This window comes from Gadus morhua, chromosome 16 (assembly GCF_902167405.1).
Source record: "Gadus morhua chromosome 16, gadMor3.0, whole genome shotgun sequence".
NCBI classification, from domain to species: domain Eukaryota; kingdom Metazoa; phylum Chordata; class Actinopteri; order Gadiformes; family Gadidae; genus Gadus; species Gadus morhua.
Genome location: NC_044063.1, coordinates 6,006,959 through 6,029,458, shown reverse-complemented (window position 1 = coordinate 6,029,458; position 22,500 = coordinate 6,006,959). Strand labels below are relative to the sequence as shown.

Sequence of the window (22,500 nt, the reverse complement as noted above, 5' to 3'; positions counted from 1 at the left end):
TTGTTTGTGTGCCATCAATCTCAGCAGAAATAGCTAGCTACACAAAGGCTGTGTCCACTTCCTCTGCATTCATAAAGCTAGCCACTCGCTACTTCCGTGCCAACCACAGGAGAGGCTATGGGTCATGATGGATGAAGGAGAGAGACATGTGTGCGTTTTACTACAGTGTTGGACTTAGCAAGCCAACATGTCTGAATAGATATGCTAATTCACCCGCTAGGCTAATGTATCCCTTGGCCAGCACATCCACTAGACTAATACATCTAAGCTAACATGTTAGCTAGGCTAACATGTTTGCTTGACCAAAACGTCTGCTTGGCTAAAAATGTCCACTAGGCTAACATGTATGCTATGCTCACATATCTGTAGGCTAGCATGTCATCTGGGCTAAAACATCAGCCAGGCTAACACAGCTGCCATGCTAACCCGTCCACCAAGCTAACACGTCTGCCAGCACCAGGAGGCAGATAAGGGATCAATAAGAGGCTATCGGGTGACCAGGGGCTACAAAAGAGAAGGAGGCGTAAGAGGAGGATGAGAAGGCCAGGATCTTGTAGTGGGAGGTCCGTCCTGAGCCCTCTGATCCCCCTGTCATCACGGCTCATCTCCGCCAGTGGGAATGAATTCCTGACATGAATAATAGATGACGGCTGATATTTTTAGGTGAGCCCCCGCCTCCAATCTTGCAGCTCAACAACTGGATTCTTGATCTTTACTTATTTATGGATGGATTTTCTTGGGGGGGAGAGAGAGAGTATTACTCACCACTCTGCGCTTCTCGCTCGCTTGCTCGCTGTCCTATGAAGTACCACAAACCGCTGAGTGGCTCTTGAATGCCAAAGGAACGTCCGTGGGGGAAAATGTCGCACATTGTATGAGGAGTGTTTTTCTCAAGCACCGATTTGAGTGACCACGGAGAATGTCTCAACTTTAGATTTGAGGGCAAATAGATTTTTAGAGGCTCTTGACATTTTCTAATTGTGGCGTCGACTGACGAATGCCAAGTATGTTTTGTTTATTTATAGAGGCAATGCCAAATGTCAGAAACACATTCTACTCTTATTGTTTAATAGACATATTTTCTAGAATATCTTCTGTAGTTTCGTCCTCATTTAAGATTGTTTCATTTCTTCGTTTTTTCCCATTACTCTCCTGTACTTTCTGCTGTGACACAAACATTTCATATTAATGTATTCACTCGATATTCATTGATGTCAACCTAATCCCGCGCTAAACAAAATGGATCAAGTGATGGACGTAAGGGGCTGAGGCCGCCCGAGCAGCAGACGTTCTTAAAGACCAAACGAGAAGATCAACAGCTTCTCTGTACTAAAAATAGTCCCGCACGTCTAAAACAACGAACCCTTTGGCGCCACTTCAAGGCAGAAAAATAAACCGGCGCCGACAAAAGTGCCAGAGAATAATCGTCAAATAAATATCTATTTCCTTTCAGCGTTATCTCTCCCCATTGTAATCAAACAGAGCCACCTCGCTCCTAAAACATTTCCCCCCTCTCAACCGCTCCACGCTGGAGCTTTCTGTTTGAAGCGGCAGAGCGCAGATATAAGATCCGCAAACAAACCCAGATGCAAATAAGACGAGAGGGACTGGCGGCGCGATAACAGATGAAAAGAGAGGGAGCGAGGAGGAAAGACAAAGGAGAAGAAGGAGAAGAGGAAGAAGCGAGAGGCAGGGGGACTCATCTGGGACCGGGTGACAGCGATCCTTGCGGCTGATATGAAAGCGCCCGGCGTTCAGAGGGCGGGTGTGGCTCGCGCCAGAGAGTGCCGCTGGGAACAGGCCTCGGGTGGGTTACAGTAAATGTAATCACAATACATGAATACGAGATTCCTTCCGTAGCCAGGGGGGCTCTCGGGCGTCTGCAACCCCCCCCCCCCCCCCCCCCCCATCCACCACCTCTCTTCTCCTGTGATCTTATCGCTTGTCTATCGCACAATCGTTCAGCGGGGTTTGTCGACCGGACACCGGAGGTGATCCCGATGGACACCTCGGAAAGTCAAAACAAAATTTGAATGACGTCTGCTCGTGTGGTTGGTTTTATGGGATTCTTTGGCTTTATTGAATAAAATAGAAAATGTGCGTCCTTCAAATCAAGACGGACAAATATGACACACACAGGATGTGTGGTACCACGAGGCCCTTCCCTGAGTCACGCTAATGGACGGATCAGAGTCGTTCGTATTCTGTAGAAAAACGCCGGCCTTGGGACCACAGACGATTACTTGAAAGACGATAGCAGGCATCGATGACCAACTCGACTGACTCACTGGGTTGGATTATGACCGACAAACAAAAGTGATTCGGCGTTCACCCGACGCTTTGGGTTTGGAACGTCTCATTCACCGTCCGCAGTCGTTACGCAGAACAATTCAAACGTTGTCTTTTATCGAGTGGATTTTGGAGCTTTTTTTGTGCTTATTCCCATGATACATTGGTTCACTTAGAACCTCACCTTAACCACACTAAACTTCCACCCTGACCATTTTGAAGGATACACTTCAAGTGAACCAGCCGAATCCAATACCAAACCGGAGGCAGCTCCGATCCTTTGTGAGCTCATTGCATGAAGAAAGGCAGGGGACATGTTGCACCCTTTTCTCCTCACTTCACTCAGTGCTTCAGCCACATAATCACCCTTCCAGACCTCCCTTCAAAGTACATCTCATCAGGAAAACAGTTTAACATACCACTTTAAAGTCAGCAAAGGGGAAAACACGTAGGGTCCACAGCCTTGTTACCTAGGCAATAAGCTTTGTTAAATATTGCCAAGGCAACTGGAGGTGCAGTGTTAAAGTTCTATGTCTAGTCAAGTGACAGTTTCTGGCTTGTGCCAGAGGATAATAAGTTAAGTGGGTAAACTAGGTACTAAGGCGATAGGAAGCGTCCTTTCCAATGAGACCCAGCCGGGTTTTCTGCACCACACAGTGCGTTCGCTACATTGCGCAGAAACCGCATCGCGCAGTCGCTACACTGCGCAGTCGCTACACCGCGCAGTCGCTACACCGCGCAGTCGCTACACTGCACAGTCGTGACAGGGTAAGCCTCTGAGCCTGTCGTGCCTCTGTGCTCCACCTGCTGGCGACTGTTTTGTCTGAGCTCGGCTGCAGTGCCTAGCCTGTGTCACGGCGTGTAGCCCGGGCTCTCCTACCTGCCGTCGAAGGGGTTGGCGGCGGGGATGACGTGGGTGCTCTCGCGACCCACCAGGAAGCGCACGCGGTCGTAGAAGGACCGCAGGTTGCTGTGGGCGCTGGACACCTGGGTCTCCTGGATGATGTCCAGGGGGTCCGGGGAGCCCACGCAGAGCGCCGTGGAGTGGCAGGCGGACTGGAGGCAGCAGTCTGGGTCCATGCAGTCCACCAGACCGTCTGACGGAGGGGGCAAGGGGACCAGACACATGCACACACATACATGCACCCACACACACACACGCATGGACAGACACAAAAGAGACACACACACACACACACACACACACACACACACACACACACACACACACACACACAAACACACACTCAGATAAAAAAATAAAGCACCCGAGAGGAAACCATTACTTTACTTTAGCCCAAGTCCAATGACATTATGTTATTTTCTCGCTGCAATTTCTTCCTGAACTCATTATTATTTTTAGGGGGGCTTTCAAGACAGTTCATCTCATGTTTGCTCCTAAAGAACATCCCCACACAACCAGAGTCCCACCGCAGAACTTTTAGCGCTGTGTAATTCTCCAGGAATAATTGAAGATGCGGTGAGCTGCTGTATGTGTGTGTGAGTTGTACTTTACTTTTTCCTGAAGTGGGTCATTGTGCTCTCTACCCTTTGCTTTCAGGGGCCTTCCTAACCAGATGAGGGGGATATAAATACAACACTGGCTGTCAGGAGTCATTCACAGCCCTGCCTTTGCCCTGTTTTCATCAGTTCCTCTGTTGGGGAGTTGGTGACACAGAAGGGCCAACGGGAGGGTTAACCTGTATCTCGGAGACGGAACCAGGAGTGTGACTCACCTCAAGAACTTCAGAAAATAAAAAGAATACTTTCTGGGAAAAATAAGTCCGTAGGTCGAGGACTAGATGATTCAACTAAAACTACACCTACGATCAATACACCGGTACTTTCGCAATGTGTCATGTCTTGTCTTGTAATTGAATTCTGTTGGCTAGACCAATTCAACATATAAAGTATTTCCCGGCTTGTGCTATCAGCCTTGCACGTTTATAAGAAAATAATTATTTCTTATTTTATGTTATTTTCTTAGGCCTTTATGGGCAGGACAGCAAAGAGAGACGGGAGAGCAGTTGTGAGAAGAGGGGTATTGGTCCTAAATGTAGTTTAGGACCAGAGGTGGGAATCAAACCCTTCAGTGCGTATTGCCTACATGCTTAGCACCTTAGCGGGCAGAGCCACCAAGCTGTAATGGTTCCCCTTACGCTTTTTTTTTTTTTTTAGCGCAGACGTTTGGAAAAGCCTGGAATAAGCCATACCAGAGAAGCAGTCACGTTTACAGATTAGCCCCTCAGGCTTGGAGTAGCCCCCTGCTTGGCTGTGTGTGCGTGTGTGTGCGTGTGTGTGTGTGTGTGTGTGTGTGTGTGTGTGTGTGTGCGTGCATGCGTGTGCACGTGCGTGCCTGGCTCCGCTCCATTGCTGTTTAAGGGCCCCAGACAGGGGCCGAGCTGTGGGTCCAAGACATGCGAGCGCCCCGGGGCCAGCCTGCACGCTCTCTTTAATAAAGTCGAGGTGACACTGACTGGAAGCAATTCCTCCTGCCCAGCCGCCCAGGAGGACAGCTGGTCCACCAGCCACAAGACCTGCTGGTCCCTGGCTGTGTACGTCTGTTTGTGTGTGTGTGTTTGTAAGAGTCTTGGTTTGTATGTGTGTGAGTGTCTTGGTTTGTGTGTGTGTGTGAGTGTGTGTGTGTGTGTGTGTGTGTGTGTGTGTGTGTGTGTGTGTGTGTGTGTGTGTGTGTGTGTGTGTGTGTGTGTGTGTGTGTTTGTCTGTGTCTGTGTCTGTGTCTGTGTCTGTGTGTGTGTGTGTGTCTGTGTCTGTGTCTGTGTGTGTGTGTGTGTGTGTGTGTGTGTGTGTGTGTGTGTGTGTGTGTGTGTGTGTGTGTGTGAGCATGAGTCTGAGCGAGTATCCGTTCGTGCCAGGGCAGGGGTGTGATCATTTCAAAGTCGTTGATTTATTTTCTCATCTCATCCGCCAAGACTAAACCGTGCTCTTAGTCTAAACCCCCCCGGAGGGGGAGGCAAGGTTCGGGTGGGGAGGGGGGAGAGGTGGGAGGGAGAGCGGGGGAGAGCGAGGAAGGCGGTGGCGGGGGTCACGCCGGCCCCTGACGGCGGGGGTCCGTTTCCTGTAGGACATTACCTCCGTCGTTGTCCTTGACATCGCCGCAGGCCGTTTCCATGGAGGTGTCGCAGCCGTTACCGCGCCAACCCAGCTGGCAGACGCAGTACCAGCCGCCGGTCCCCAGGGTGCAGCGCCCGTTGCCGTTGCACAAGCCGGGGCAGCCCTCTGTGCAGAACACAAGACATGAGAGGGGAGACGGCGTGAGGCTCTGTGCGGGCGGCGTACCAGCGAGGCGCGGTCGGGAGAGAGGACACACACGTCAGAGCCGGGGGGATTCACGGGGGGGGGGGGGGACAACAACGGTGAACAGAGCAGGATGATGACGATGGCGATGGTGATGGTGATGAGGCTGATGGTGATGGTGGGAGGGGGAGGAGGTGGTCTGTTGTAGGACCCTCCCTTGTTCTTCTCCTCCTCCTCCTCCCCTCCCCTCCCTCGCCAGAACACACAAAGCTTTATCGAGCGGTTTCTATAAACGTATAGATTAATTTTATGATTTTCAGCTTGGTGGGTGGGATTAATCAGATACACCTTTTGTATGGAGCGTCTCATATCCCCTTTGCAGTGAGAGAAAACGCAAAAATCTGATAAGGTGGGGGGGGGGGGGGGGGGTGGGTGGAGGTGGCTCCTCCTCTGAATCAATACCCACTCATTTAATACAGTAGATTGGCCTGGACTTTATAATAATAAGTGTAATAAGCGCACTGGCGGTCGTTAGGCTAGGTGTCGGCGTCCGTAATTGGATCGGTTTCCCAGTGACCGTCGCCGTCGGCGTGACTCATGACCAGGGGGGGGGGGGGGGGGGGGGGGATGTTATGGCAGAAACAGAATGAATCACTGAATAGATTCATGTTAATGTCACCAGCTCTGGTTTACAGCAGGGGGAGGAGGTGGAGGTGGAGGAGGTGGTAGAGGTGGTGGAGGTGGAGGTGGTGGTAGAGGTGGTGGAGGTGGAGGAGGTGGTGGTGGTGGAGGTGGAGGAGGTGGAGTTGCTGGTGGAGGTGGTGGCGGTGGTGTAAGAGTGTTGTGAGAAAATCCATAAAATCTCCTCCAAACGAGCTCCACACCCTCCTCTCCAAACCGCTCTAACAGGAAATGAAGGGGTGGGTTGGGAAAGTGTTTGATCTTATTTTGCCCGGGGGTTATTTGCATTATTTAACCTTTATTTAACCAGGGAGATGCTTGTGTTTGCGTGTCTGTAGCGCAACCCTCCCCCTCTATCACCACCAACCCCTCCCTTGGAGATTGAAGGTGGAATGGGTGGGGGTGGTGGAGGTAGGTTGGGGTGGGTGGTGAGAGTGATGGTGGTGATGGGGGCGGTGGAGCTGATGGCAGAGGGATGTTGGGGAGTCATGGTGATGGAGGGGGGGTTGGTGGGTGGCTGATGGAGGACGTGGTGGTGGTGGTGGACGCGACAGGTGAGGCTGGACCTAGCGAGGAGGGGGGCTGTTAGGGGTGGTGATGGAGGTGGGGGTCCTGATGGTGGGAGTTAACAGGTTAGGGTGGATGCAGTGTGGACGATGGTGCTCGTAGTCCTGATGGTGGATGCAAACAGGTGATGGGTGGATGTCACGGGTAGTGCAGGGCTGGTGTTTGGGACCCAGTAGGGAGCCTAGAGTGAACTCTGGCGGTAGCTAAGACTTCACAAGGACAGGATATCAAAAGACTAGATCTCTGTACGACAACGTCTGGGTTTTGCGCACGCGTGTGTGTGCATGTTTGTGTGTCTACATCACACATGAGTGCGTGGGTGTGTGTGTGTTTGTGTGCGTGTGTGTGTGTGTGTGTAAGGGGCGTCTATCTGCCAGGGTATAATTGGTATCCCCAGGATGGAGATGAGGCAGAGAGGGACATCAGCCGCTATCAAATGCTACATGGCGTAACGCACGATGTGTCGCGAGCACGACAACCACGCATGAAAGGAGGGTGGAGGGGGGGGGGCGGGGAGGGCCACGGTGGTGACCCAGTTAGGCTCGACCGGTGGAGCTGGGGACCCTGTCTGGCTCGGTACCACTGTCCCCCAACACAATGAGCGAGAGACACTGTGGGAGATAGGAGGGGGTAGAGAGAGAGAGAGAGAGAGAGAGAGAGAGAGAGAGAGAGAGACGGGGAGAGACAGGTACAGAGAGAGAGAGAGAGAGAGAGAGAGAGAGAGAGAGAGAGAGAGAGAGAGAGAGAGAGAGAGAGAGAGAGAGAGAGAGAGAGAGAGAGAGAGGGAGAGAGAGAGAGAGAGAGAGAGAGAGAGAGAGAGAGAGAGAGAGGGAGAGAGAGAGAGAGAGAGAAAAGAGAGCGAGAGACGGGGAGAGAGTGAGCAAGAGAGGTAGAAAAGAGAGACAAGGAGTCTGGGGAGAGAGAGACATATATAGGTATAGAGTGGTAGGGAAAGAGTGGTAGAGAGAGACGGAGGGAGAAGAAGACTGGGAGAGAGAGAGAACAGAGTGGGAGGGAAAGCAACACAGAGAGAGTGAGAGATACAAAATGACAGAAATAGAGGGGGAGGGGGGGTAAGAGGCTAACAGAGATGGAGAGAGAGAGGCAGAGAGAGAGCCTAAGACGCCGAGAAAGGGAGAATGAATGAAACAGAGAACAAAAGAACAGAGCAAGACAGAGACAGCAACACAGAAAGCAGGGAGAAAAATAAAGAAACAGAGAGAGAGCGAGAGGGACAGAACAACAGATAGAGGACAAGAGTACAAGAGAAGAGAAGGGGAGTGGGGAACCAGAGAAATGTTTCAAAGGGACAGAAATAATATGTGGCGGTGTGAGGGATAAAACAGAGGTTTGAAGAGGAGATGGTACCAGACAAGCACACACAGAGAGAGAGGGGAGAGAGACACTGTGTGTTTTTCAGTAGACGGTTATCTGAAAAACACTGCTGTTCAGCCTGCCGTCGGGGTAACAGTCACATAGTGGTGCTTTATGTGACACGTTGACAACAAGGATTCACACCCTGTCAGCAGATCACTGAACAATAAAGGTGAAAACAAATGCACATCGCATTGCAGGCCGTCATGTCGCATTGTCGATAAAACACAATTTCAATAAAGCCCAGTGGTCCTGAGCTCACGGTAAATGAAATGGAGGCGCCTTGTGAAACAGTTAAACAAGTGGGGTAATATTTCCTGAATAATTGAACAGAGCACTTAAAATAAACTCTTTTTTACATTCTGACATGCCTTCACCTAAATAATAATAGTAATCATAATCATAATAGAATTGCAGTGTGTGTTTATCGCCACCACTACGGTGGCTAATGTTAGAAACACTTGGTTTGGCAGTTGAGGCAGATTCCGGAAGATAACCCGACTACCTCACAGCGCGAATCAAATAAAACAGTTGGCAGAGGAATAAAAGGGAGGAAACCGCGCGTGGAAAGAGAGTTCCCGCTCCATTTAGAGCTTGTTTTGCTAAAGCGCAGGACTCACTTGTGAAAGGTTAATGTCTTTAGTGAACCCCGTGCCTCCTGGACACAGAGGGCGAGGTGGTGGCCGGCTCCTTATCTAGCAAGTGGTCAAACAAGGGAGTTTATACCCCGACCAGTGGACGAGGGAGTTGATTCACAGCGTACGCTTATCACACGGATAAATAAAGAGACACCCCCGCCTTGGCACAGAACCACCTTAATTGGCAGCTCTTCCCCAGCAAGAGCGAGAGGGGGTGAAGAGAAGAGAAGAGAAAGAGAAAGAGAAATAGAGAGAGAGCGAGAGATAGAGAGAAAGAGAGAGAGAGAGAGAGAGAGAGAGAGAGAGAGAGAGAGAGAGAGAGAGAGAGAGAGAGAGAGAGAGAGAGAGAGAGAGAGAGAGAGAGAGAGACTTATGAGAAACAGAAGGGAGGGAGGGAGAGGGGGAGAGGGAGAGGGAGAGAGAGAGAGAGGGGGGGAAGAGAGAGAGAGAGAGAGAGAACCCTAACAAGAGAAAAAGACCCCACTGAGTTCCACCCCAGCCTATGCGAGTACATACTTCCCAACCCTCCTGATTTTCCCAGGAGAGTCCTCGTGTTGACTGTCCTCACATGGTAGTCACCTGGAGACTTAATTCTTCACTGCTGTATTGTTTAAATTATTCCCAATATGCCTCTTGTTTCTACGTGGCTGGTGAAGGGGGATTGTCTGTAATATTTAGTCTGCGAGTGCTTAGCTAGCTACACACTTCAGCGACAACGCGTGAAGGGAATGGAGCCAAAAATGGAAAAAAGCTAGAGTATTTCAATTGTTTTTAATGGAGATATATATATCCATCCTGGGTAATAAAAAATATTTTTCCAACAGATTCCTGCCTGTTTCTTATTATGTGATTCACATCCTTAAAAACTCACTACAGTGCAGGAAAGGAAGTCTGTGAAACAGATCTCTTTCTTTGGTGGGAAGAAGCCCCAGACACCCCATGGTGGTTCTGGAAAGACTCTCCCAAGGCGGTGGGCTCAAGGTTGGCTGGTGTGTCTGAGTGTCTGAGCGTTGGGCCGCCGGTGATTCGGTGGGGGGGGGGGGGGGGCTCTGTCTCAAGCTGGTCTGTGGCCATGTGGTCCATTACCAAGGACAGGGGGAGACCGAGTTCCACTGGAGACCTGGGGCCAACCCCCCCCCCCCCCCCCCCACCCCAGAACCGCCTCCACCAGGGAACCAAGCAGAGCATGCAGTCTTTTAATTAGGAAGGCTGTGTCCTCAGCACCCCTCAGACCCTGCTCAGAGCACCACGCTGATCCATAATACATGGAGACAGACCCCCCCTCCCCCCCCCGTCTCTTTTAACCTCCTCAACCCAGCGTTCTCTTTGTTGTGGCAATCAGTAGTGGACAGGTGCCACTTCCGGCTTTCTACAAAGTAAAAGTCCTCCACAGGGGGGAAATGGGTCAACCACTTGAAATTGTGGAGCGACAGTTTAGGGGATTTTTACTTCTCTCAAAGCCCTGGAGCCCCAGAAGGAGCGTGTTAGAGGGAAAAACTAACCGCAAAGTGATTCACTGAGATCCCAGATCAAATAATACTCCACCCCCTTTTGACATTTAGCCTGGCCTACGCTCTGCGGTTCAGCGAAAGTTAAACCAATGAGCGAGCCAGAGTCGGCGTTACCTTGGAGACCCCGTTGAAGCCTGAGTGATGCTGAAGTTAAGTTTAGTTTAAGATTTAACGACAATGACAACGACATGTCCAACAGGAGTGGAAGGGATGATGGGGTTGTCGATGGGAGGGTGAGTGGAGGGAATCGAGGTGCACCTGTTTTGTGTACATTTGCCATCAGAGGGGTGGGGGGGGGGGGGGGGGGGGGGGGGGTGCATGTGTGAATGATGGACTTTCTGATGGAGAGAAAGGCAGAGACGGGAATACAAAGGAAGGAGGAAGGAAGGAAGGAGGAAATGCCATACCTTTCACTACCTTATCCAGATAGTGAGCTGGGAGATAAAACACAGGACATGTAAGGGGAGGCTGAACAGTGATGCTGCCGTGAGCCCACGGGCGGGGCCGGCGGTGTTAGTTCACGCCACACAAGGTCAAGGGTCAAGACACAAGACAGGGAGACGGATTGCGCGTGCAGTAGCCGGGACAGCAAACCGTGCAGAGCAACGACGCACAACGGACGGACAAAACACAGACAAGCAAACACACAAACGGACACACACACACCGCACACACACAAACACAGACAAAGAGGGACAGCAGTGAGGTTGGAGAGAACGTGAGAAACGGAGTGAGAGAAAGAGAGAGAGGGTAAGAGGCAGGGGAGTTGAGGAAGAGGTGAGGGAATATAAGGGAGAGGGAACGAAAGAGAGAGAAGGAAGGTGCGAGAGATGGTGTGGGAGAAAGGCAGAGGGAGAAGAGGGCTGAGAGAGATGGTGTTAGAGAGAGCAAGGGAGAAGTGAAGAGGATAGTGATTATTATAGAGTCTGAGGAGAGAGAGAGAGAGAGAGAGAGAGAGAGAGAGAGAGAGAGAGAGAGAGAGAGAGAGAGAGAGAGAGAGAGAGAGAGAGTGCGAGGGAGAGAGAGAGAGCGAAAGAGAAGGGTGAGGATTAAAATACAGAAATACAGAGAACCAGACAGGCGGAAGGAGAGAGTAGAGGAAGAAGAGATCAGAAGGAATCGTTTCAAACCCCTGTCATCATCACCGTAGCGACAGCAGTGCATCCTGGGTAGTATTCCGCCCCCCCCAACGTTACCGATGCACACAATGCCACCAGCAAAGAGCATAATCGTTATCGTACAGGAGGTCAGGATGTTTTACTAAAAGGTTTAAATCTGCTCCACCTCTGTGGACGGAGAGGTCTGAGTCAGGTCCACACTGCAGGTGAAGGGGATGGCGGGGGTGGGGGGGGGGGGGGGGGGATGCTCAACAATGAAATTGATTTAAATGGAAGCTTTCGGGCATCTAATGGACACCGGTGAGGGATATTCTAGCCGAGGGAGCCGGGATTGCAATATGGCACTTATAAAAGGCTCATCAATAATGCAAGACCTCTGTATTAAACATTCACCCAGCCCGGGTCAGGCCCATGTCTTCAGCTGGTCCCACACTGCAGTGCGGGGGCTGTACCATGAGAGTGTATCCCCACCTCCCCTCCAGCCCCCCCGGTAGAAAAATAATCTTTATTTATCATATTATATTTTATAAATGTTTTTCACCTATAGCACTAGCTGACGTTTTATTAATTCTCCCCTTCGCACTCTAGTGTCTCGATCCCCAAAGAAGGGCGGGAAAACTCGCCCTTTGTGGTCCTACCCACTCTCTCTCTCTTCTCTCGCTCTCGTTCTCTCTCTCTTCTCCTTGGATTCTGATTGGCTAGAGTCCAGGGAGATCCCGAGCGGCCGAGCATGTTATGTTACGACTGAACGGAGAAGAAAAGAGAACGAGGGAAGGGGGAGAGGAGGGGAGGGGACGAGGGGAGGGGGGAATGAGGCGAGAGGAGCATGGAGAAGGGGGGAGGAGAGGAGGAGAGGTATAGAGGCAAGGAGAAAGGAGGAGGAGACAGGAAATGGGAGAAGCGGGGAGGAAAGAGTGGGGAGAGGTGGGGAGGATAGGGGATGGGAGATAAAGAGAGGAGGGGAGAGGAGGGAAGGAGATAATGGCAATAGGGGAGGAAAGAGGGGGGAAAAGAAAAAAGAGAATGTGAAAGGGGTTGAGGAAAGTTGAGAAGAGGTGGTCGCAGACAGAACTGAGGGAGAGGAGAGGAGAGGAGAGGAGAGGAGAGGAGAGGAGAGGAGAGGAGAGACAAAAAGAGGGAAGGGGAGGGGTGGGAATGGGCAGTGGGGTTGAGGAGAGAGTTTTGAAGGAAAGTTGAATCAAAGCATAGATGGCAGGAATAATAGAGAAGACCGAAAGCAGGAAAGAAGAGAGGAGGAGGAAAAAAGGGCGAGAACAAATGATAGAAGAGGGACAAACAGAAACGAAAAAGGAGGGAACAAAAGGAGGCGAACAAAGGACTGAGCCGAGGTTGACAGAAGTCAACAGCAGACTGTGGGGAGCTGGACGCACAGCAGAGCACGCAGCCCAGACCGAGTGCTCCACACAGACATTGTCGAGAGTTTCAAGTATGGATCGAAAGGCATCGAGACCAGACGGGAAGTGGTTCAGGCCGCTCTGCTTCTCCGCCTCAATAGAAGCCCGCCACGGGAGGTGCATCCAATCAGAATCCACCGCACGACACTAAATGACAGGTAGCCAACACCTGTATGGCAACGTTCTTCTAAACCGCCAACTGTCAAACAACCACATATCTGCCACCCGACTCTACACCGAAACTGAAAAACAGAAAATAGAAAAGATCTTGCATGCTGTTTTTTTTGGGTAGATGGCATTTCAAAAGAAGAAGAAGTAGAAAAAAATGATGCGTTATGTAGTCGAATACAGACGGGGTAGGGCTGTAGTTGTGTGTTGTTACTGGAAAGTGCTCGATTTATGTTGACACATTCGACAGTTACCTATTGACGTTGTGTGTTGGTGCTGGCCCGTCAAAATAAAAGCTCTCTTGAGCTCTGAACTGCAAATGTCAGCCATCTTTACAAGATCTTCACTCCAGCTCTAGACGAGACCCGTGTATTTTCCTTTCTACTACACAACAGTTCTGTAAACACCCTTCTTACTGCAAGGAGTTTTTAGGACAATATCTTGGCATTTACATGCTGTTCTCCGCCATAACAAATATTGTGTCTTGAAGACAGAGAAAGAATATTTGTCAAGGTTTGCGAAAACGGATGACACTCTTTGGAGTTTTATAATCGTTGTATTTAGTTGTGAAATTGATGACCTTGTAGAGATGGATATTTTTCGCAGTCTAGCCCAAGCCAGCGCTATTACTGTTGCCAATAGGACACAAGACTGCCATTAAGTTTATAAAGAAATGGACAGCAACAGCACCAAGTTAATTTACTGTCAACCTGTAATCCATGGAAAGCAGCAGAAAACTACAGAACCCAGATTTACTGAACAGCACCTCAAATTTAGCCTAGTCTTCCAAATCTTGTCTAGATGTTGAGTTTATGTTTTGACAGGTCACACAAAGTCTCCTAACAAAGAGAAAATTCAACCCAGGTTTCCCAGACAGTTGAGGATATTCATTCTATCAAAACGTATCCTAGTTAAATCTTCACAGAAATCACTGTCAGAGGGTCTGTTGGCAATTATTAGACTTTTCTTCGCGCTGCATAAAATAATGTGAGTGGTTGACCTGCTGGAGATGGCAGCCCTGTCAGCATTAGAAATCAACAGAAATTTCCACGGGAACAGAGGAAGAGGAAGAGGAGGAGGAGGAGGAGGAGAAGAAGGGGAGGAGGAGTAAAACTGAAAAGGACATTCTCACATTAAAATGCATGAAGACGAGCCTCAGATCCTTGAGCAAACCTGTTCATGCTTTACCGCGTCGCACAAATTCAATTAAGCATGCTTCTCCTTTTGTTCTGCAACTGGACCCCTCCACCACACACACACACACACACACACACACACACACACACACACACACACACACACACACACACACACACACACACACCCACACACAGTTTGCATGCATGCACACACACACACACATGCATGCATACAACCCAACCCCACACACACACACACACACCAACACCATTCAAACACCCAGAAGCGGTCCTTGCTTTATTTTCTCGATTTACATACACACACACACACACACACACACACACACACACACACACACACACACACACACACACACACACACACACACACACACACACCATTCAAACACCCCCCACCCCCCCCCACTGTGTCCTACCGATGGTGCAGTGCTCTCCGTTCCAGCCGGGGCTGCATTCACAGCGGCCATCCCGGCAGGTCCCGTGTTCGCTGCAGCGGGGGTGACAGGCGCGCTGGTCACAGCCCGCGCCCCCCCAGCCGTCCTCGCAGCGGCAGCTGCCGGACACGCACACGCCGTGGCCGCCACAGTCGGCTGCACAAATCTCTGTGGGAGCGGGGGAGAGAGAGAGAGAGGAGGGGGGGGGGAGAGAGAGAGAGAGGGAGGAGGGGGGGGGGAGAGAGAGAGGGGGGGGGGGGGGGGGGGAGAGAGAGAGAGGGGGGGGGGGGGGGGAGAGAGAGAGAGGAGAGAGAGAGAGAGAGAGAGAGAGAGAGAGAGGAGAGCGAGAGAGAGAGAGAGAGAGAGGAGAGAGAGAGAGAGAGAGAGAGAGAGAGAGAGAGGGGGGGGGGGGGTGGGGGGGAGAGAGAGAGAGAGAGAGAGAGAGATGGAGGAGGGGTGGGAAAAAAGAGAGATTGAAGCGACAGACGGAGGAGGAAGGTGTCGGGGTGGGGTGGGTGGGTGGGAGGGGAGGGGGTGATGGGACGAGGGCAACAGGGTGGAGAGGAGACAAATCGGGGGGTTATTGTGGAGTCACCGTCGCCATGCTCCGCTACCTTGTCTGAGGGCCTGAAAGGACATTCCTGAGGCTCGTTTGTGAGGGGGGGGGGGGGGACAATCCCTTCTGACAATAGACTTCTAATAAGTCCATTACAAAGAGGAGACACGGGCAGACTCCTCTCTCTCTCTCTCTCTCCCTCCCTCTCTCCCTCTCTCTCTCTCCTCCTCCTCCTCCTCTGTCACCTCCGCTTCCTCCTCCTGTTTGCAAAGTCAACTCCACTGGAGGAAGGTCAGGGCGGAGGTCAAGACCAGAGAGAGTGAGAGAGGGAGGTCGACCTCTAAAGTTCCTTAAGAAACCGCCACGCATGCGAAGGACATATCAAATAATTAATATATTCAGCTCCATGGGTCACATGTATTCAGAGAGAAATTGATAGCTGCAAAAACTGTGCACTGCTCTATCAACGTACATCTCAACCGCCAACACACCCATCCCCCCTACTCAAAAACAAAAACTGAAAACAGAAAATCCTACTTGCCATCTTTTTCGATCGAGTGCATTTTTCAAACCAAGAAAAAAACAATGAATCGTTCGCTCTGAAATAGACTGTATTTGGGGAGACAACGTTAATTAATAAATCGTTGATTACAGAATAGGTCTCCCGGGTGAGTCAGTCAGATATTACCTCGACCGTGTCGGGGATACTGCTCTTTTTTTTTAATCCATTTAATGCATTTTATTCAGTCTGATGCGTCGTAGGCATGGCATTTATACTATGAAAACATGGGGGGGGGGGGGGGGGGATTCTCCACAAGGCTAACAGGCAGCTGAGGAGGATGCTTTATTTCTCCAGAGCACAGCTTCCTCCACGCATCACTAACTAAACCTGGCTTATTATTTATTATCCCAACAGACACAGAGAGAGAGAGAGAGAGAGAGAGAGAGAGAGAGAGAGAGAGAGAGAGAGAGAGACAGAGACAGAGACAGAGACAGAGACAGAGACAGACACACACAGAGACAGAGAGAGAGAGAGAGAGAGAGAGAGACAGAGACAGAGAGAGAGAGAGAGAGAGAGAGAGAGAGAGAGAGAGAGGGCTAAAATAACTCTGTGACCGCCAATTTCACTTCACCACCATAACCATCCTCCCATTCCACCTCTAACACCATTGTAAACAACACTGCCGCACCACCACGCAACACAAACACAATGAACACCACCTCCGCCGACATCACCACTCTCACAACACCATAATCACCACACTCTCCAGGACCATCATCAAAACCACCTACACCTCCACCACCCCTACCAATATCTCCCCCCCCCGCCTCCACCTCCCCAATGACCATCACTAATCCTAACACCTCCTCTACCGTCCCCACCACCATGACCACCGCGCCACATTCTACCAACACCACCACCACCTCCACAATGACCATCACCAATCCTGCCCCCATCTCTACCGTCCCCTCCACCAACACCTCCACGACCACCACGCCACAGCCCTCTCCACCACCACAGGACTACCGCCGGCCGGAGCGGCCAGAGGCGCACACATCCCCAACGTGGCGACGGGCGGACGTGCGGGATCCTCATCGAGACGCAGACCTCTTCATTAAGCGGCCCGTCTGTCATAAATGATTAGACAACGCATTGCAACGGGGAGGCCCCCCTCTCGGTACAGCGGCCCCGCGTGTGTGTTCCTGTCTCCTTATTAAGGAGCCCCCTACGCGGGGAGGACCACGGGGAACAGCCACGCCGCCTCACTCTGCTAATGACTCACTTAGCGCCTCCGACGGACGCTTCATTATTACCACGATGTCAGCACGCCGCGTACTTCATTGATTGAGTCCAAACTTCTTCTTTTTCTCTCTTCTTATAAGTGCGTGACAAAATACACTCTCTGCTGAAAGAACCATCTCTTTCAGTTTTTGAATGCAATCCTTACTTCGGAACGGAACGTTGTTCATGTTTCTTTTGACGGAGTCCACTCGATTTAAAAACGTGATTTAGTTGAAAAAGAAGAATGCCGGTAATTCATTCAGTTGCTTATATTCTCTCTTTACAGCGCTCTCTCCCATGCTCTCTCTCTCTCTCGTTCTCTCGCTCCTATGTAGCCACACACAGCTTGTTTAAATAATAAATATTTAATAATTTGGCAGCACATAGAACTTTGGCTATAATACCGACCCCTCTCCCACCCTCTCTCACCACCCACATCTCCCAATCTTTTCATGAGGAACCATTCATTGTGAAATACCGTGATTTCCAGAAAATATGAGCAATTTACTCTTTTCGGCGTAAATAAAATACAAAATAAATCGGCATGATTCCATTTGAAGTTGAAACCTAATCATGAACAATGATCATCCTAAAAACACCACTTACAGTGTCACATACAAAAGATGTGAGTGCGTGTGTGTGTGCGTGTGTTAGTGTGCGTCCGCGCGTGTGTGTGGGTGCGCGCGCATGCGTGTGTGTGTGTGTGCGTGCACGTGCGTGCGTGCGGGTTTACAAACTAAATCTGGTCACTAGCCAACAAATGAGGCGTTTTCTGCACTTTAACAGAGAGCATCATTGTTGGCATCTCACAGTGGTCAGAAAGAATGGCCCTCGCAGACTCCCAGCACGACCGCTTCACACACCAGAGCGGGTGAGCCTTGAGTGTGATGAAGATGCAATTACAGCCCACAGGCAGAGGCTCATTACCCGCATCGAGAGCCGTCCGACTTTTCATAAAAATGCCCTAATCCCGTCGACGTCTTGTGCTATTTGCGCTAAAGCAACGTGTAAACAAACCCTTGCACGGCGACGAGAGAAAACTGACATAAAAACGACGGGATATACCCTGGGGAGGCGCTTTGCGGCCGGTAACTACCGACGGCGCACACAGATTAGGGGGAAGACGGAAAAGTTTGTCGGGTAGAAATTACCCTTCTTCCTCTCACCAACGGCCGTGCTATGATTTCAGCGGCAGCGGCCAATCAGAGTATCGGAGAGGGAAAGCGCCGGGACTTACAGGCTGAAGGAGGGGGTGGATAAAGACCCCTACTCATCAGCTCTTTAAATATGCCGCGAGCCAGGCGAGCTCAGACTAGCCGCGCGTCTCCCTCTCCCGATCCACGGGATTACCTGATAGGTCAACGCGTCTGCTCGGAATGTGAAGGAGGACGTCGGAATCCCCCCCCCCCACCGGCTGCCATGTTCTCAGAGAGCGCGCCCGCTTTCATCTGAGGGTCGACGCGGCGGAGGCGAAGCACGTCGGGATAATGTCAAGATGTGAAACGGAATTAGGCTGGAGCTGACGCATCGGCCAGGGTCGGCAGTCGATGAGCGTGACTACCGTCGTCACGGTTACGCACACACACACACACACACACACACACACAACTCAGAAGTCATGTATTTCTTAACGAACACTGGACGGTCTGACATTGACATAAACAGAATCGTCCCGTAACTCTTGTAAGTGTATCGGTTACGTTTGGGTGATGCAACATCGCCCGATCGACACCCACGGGCGATAGCCCTCCGATAACACACGCACACACACACACACACACACACACGCACACACACACACACACACAGGACTAGTGGTGTAATGGATTCTTCAGGTACGTGTGCCAGCATGTGGGCTGCTTCAGCTAGACTAGCAGCGTGGAACTGGCACAGGCAAACTTCTGGCTCCCTGCGGGCATTGTTAAATCTTCCAGTTGAAGGAGGAAGGGGGAGAAGGAGGTGGAGGTGGGGGAGGAGGTGGGGTGTAGGGGGAGGGGGAGGACCTGGAAGTGGGAGGTGGGGACATCAAATAGAGCTCCACCACGCTGCCATTGTTTGATCCGTTGTCTGATATCAGGACTCTTGAGTCAGAAGCATTATGAAAGAACACGGCTATTTAATCCTTTAACCGCAGAGAGAGAGAAAGCTGCATACCTCACGACACATGGGAGATCTTTATTGGAAGGGGAATAGAAAACAACCCATATGGTTATCTTGGTTTTGATTTTATCTTTATAAAGTCTACTTTTTTTTTATAAATTTGTGTTATTGTTTTGTAGAATTTGCAGACACACCACTAGGCCATAAAATGCCATACTGGATTAAACAGAGCATAAAAACCGTACCAGACCCTACTGAATCGGGGTCATCCCTATGGTCCCCGGGTCCTATGTTCTCTTTAAAAAAAAAAAAGGTCCTATGCTCCCCGTTTTTCCCAAACAGGGTCCTATGTTCCCCTGTAGCAATACATACCGGGGAACATAGGACCCTTTTCTGGGAAAAGGGTCCTATGTCCTAGGTCCTATAGGACCCGGGGAACATGGGACCCGGGGAACATAGACACGCTCCCACTGAATCATGCCAGACCTTACTAGTCCATACAGGATCATAGCGAAACATCCTAGACCATACTGGACCATACCAGACCCTACCGGACCATACTAGACCCTACCAGAACACAATAGAACATAGTACACCAAACCGGAGCATACTGGACCACAGCAGACTATACTAGTCTGCAGTTAGGAGCTTGAGAACCAGCACACTGAGCTGTCAGCAGCTTTCCACCATGCTTGTTACCGTGGTGACCATTCAGGTTACCTGGTTGTTGCAAGGCAGCAATCAATACAATAAATGAATCCGAGATAAATCCTCAGTTTCGAGACTCTCATCTATTTACTATTTGAGTCTATTCATCTGATGCTTTTTTATCAAAAGTAACACAGGTCGTTGATGTGCGGGTAGGGGTTAGTTGTCTACATGTGAACTGTGGACATGGGGTTCGAACCAAGGACCTTGTGCCTGGGTCTCAAACACACACCCTAACTAAACTACCCTGCACTCCCTCCCCCCCCCCTCCTCCCCCCCACTACAGACCATTTATTGCCAAACGATGACGTTTCATCAGCCATAACTATGTGTTCATCTACATGTCGGATCGTGTGTTATTATCTCACCTGTGGAGCAGTCGTGGCCCGTCCATTTTGGATCACAGCCGCAGGTTCCCGTTTCCGGCAGAAAGGTCCCGTGGCCGGAGCACTGGTCCATGCAGGAGGCCCGGGGGCTCTCGCAGCCCGGCCCGCCCCAGCCCACGAAGCAGTGGCACTCGCCGCGCACACACACCCCCCGGCCGGAGCACGTCGGGTCCAGGCAGTCCACTGTAAAGAGGATCCAAAATGGCCAACATTAGGTGTCAATGCATGGGTTTTATTAACCTTCAGAGGCGGCTGGACTCGCGAGGATTCATCCTGCCGGGCTTCAAGTAATGCATTTGTGTCCGGACCGCCGGTGGTTCGGCCCAATCGGCGCTGTCACACCGAAATTGTACCGGGGGTGAAAATTGTACCGCCAATGTGATCCTCGTTCGAAACATTAAGTCATCGTTCGACGTGATTGTCCGTTGCCAGGCAGGTTTCAAAAAACAAACAACACAGAGTCTCATGTTGCCAAAGACGAAATAACATAAACCAGATAACACTTGTTTTTACTTTATATTTGTATTGTATTTGTCACATATTGAATTTAGCTAGTAAACTGAGTGTTTAAAGTGTAGTCCAGCGAGCATGGTTTAATACGCTCAATTTACTAGCTAAATGTGATTAAACAATTAAATACAATACAAATATAAAGTTAGCAACGCTAATAAATGTCATTTGTAAAATAAGTGTTATCTGTTTAATGTTATTTTGTCTTGTGACGCTCAATGAATGAGCGCGAATGTTCATGCACCTTCCTACGTCATCGTCGACACGATCGTCCGATCGTACGCGGATTACGTAGGACTTATGAGGAACTGCATGATCTGCGTGATACGTGATAGACATTCATAGACAGATGGTTCATCCAATCACCTGCCAACTATTATTTTTAAGTGCCTGCCCATATCCAAACTGTTTGCGAGGAGGACTTCCCAGATGGTTTTGTGTTACAAACCATCTGTCGTCAGGTTATCATTTTACAGGCATACATCCAATTTATGTATTGGCACACACATGTATGCACACAAAAATCACGAGTGTGCAAACACACAGTCACAGCCACACGCACAGACAAATGGGATTGTGAAAAACAATGGTCAGAGTATATAACCAAATCATTTTTATAAAATAGAAGTTGTTTTCCACACTATGAAACATCTAAAACACAAAAAATAGGCTAAATGTTCTTGGTCTATGTAACCCTATGTATTAATAGCAAGAATCAAATCAATAGGGTTAGGGTTAGAACATCACATCAAAAACTGGTCTTACTCTGCAACAGCATTCACCCAGAGAACCGAATCAGATCAAGTACTTATGTCCTCCATCATGACGGGTGGAGGACCCGGCTCGTGCACACTCTGACGTGCACGCGATCACGTGCCCACGCGCCCGAGAGAGTGCCCGTTTTAGAGAGCCGGTGAGGGACGCGGTTTACAAACAAGCAAATTAAAGAGACGGTCCCGCGGTGAACAGAGAGCATCAGCATGCAGCTTCAGCCCTCAGTCCTTCTGGACACTCTGCCCGCAGACCATAATAAGCTCTACTGCCCCAGACACACACACACTGTACACACACAGCCATGCACAAACACTCACACACAACCACACCACACAAACACATTATACACGTTCATACACACACCACACACACACACACACACACACACACACACACACACACTATGCACATAAACACACACAAACCACACACACGCACAAAAACACACACATTATACACATACATACAGACACACATGCGCACATGGACACACAAACATAGGCCTGCATGCGCACACAGACACATTACTTACTGCACACACTGCTCAACACACTCTCACAAGAATAACTTTTCTCCAGATTGAAAACTGTGCCAGTCTGCTCCTTACAGCTCTCTCAACCAGAACCGCCTGAATGGTGTGTGTGTGTGTGTGTGTGTGTGTGTGTGTGTGTGTGTGTGTGTGTGTGTGTGTGTGTGTGCGCGCGTGTGTGTGTGTGTGTGTGTGTGGGCGTGCGTGCGTGTGTGTGTATCTCTGGTAGAGTTTGTGTGTCTCGATGTGTGTGTATGCGGACTCACGTGTGGAGGTGTGCTGATGGGTCTATGGAAATGCCTTTGTTTGCAGTGTGTGTGTGTGCGTGTGCGTGTGTCAGTGTGCGTGTGTCCCAGTTGGTACCAACGGGAAGTCTGTGGGGTAGAGGCGGGCCGGGGGTGGGGGAGTGGGGACACCTGTTGAGTGCCAGAGGTCTTTAGCTCCGTTCACAGTCAGTTTGAAAGAACCCCGTTATTAAGGCAGGGTTGACATGACCTGCCCTAGTCAGTCAATCTCTCTCTCTCTCTCTCTCTCTGTCTCT

The 22,500-nt window shown here is 50.3% G+C and overlaps 1 protein-coding gene across 1 annotated transcript in view; it reads right to left on the bottom strand.

Annotated features, from left to right (window-relative positions):
* Positions 1–22,500, bottom strand: part of tenm4 (teneurin transmembrane protein 4) — a 175,054-nt gene that overhangs the window by 62,793 nt on the left and 89,761 nt on the right. The window contains 4 exon segments of the mRNA XM_030380863.1: positions 3,170–3,386; positions 5,383–5,529; positions 14,596–14,781; positions 20,129–20,329. Coding sequence (XP_030236723.1) covers positions 3,170–3,386; positions 5,383–5,529; positions 14,596–14,781; positions 20,129–20,329 — 751 coding nt within the window.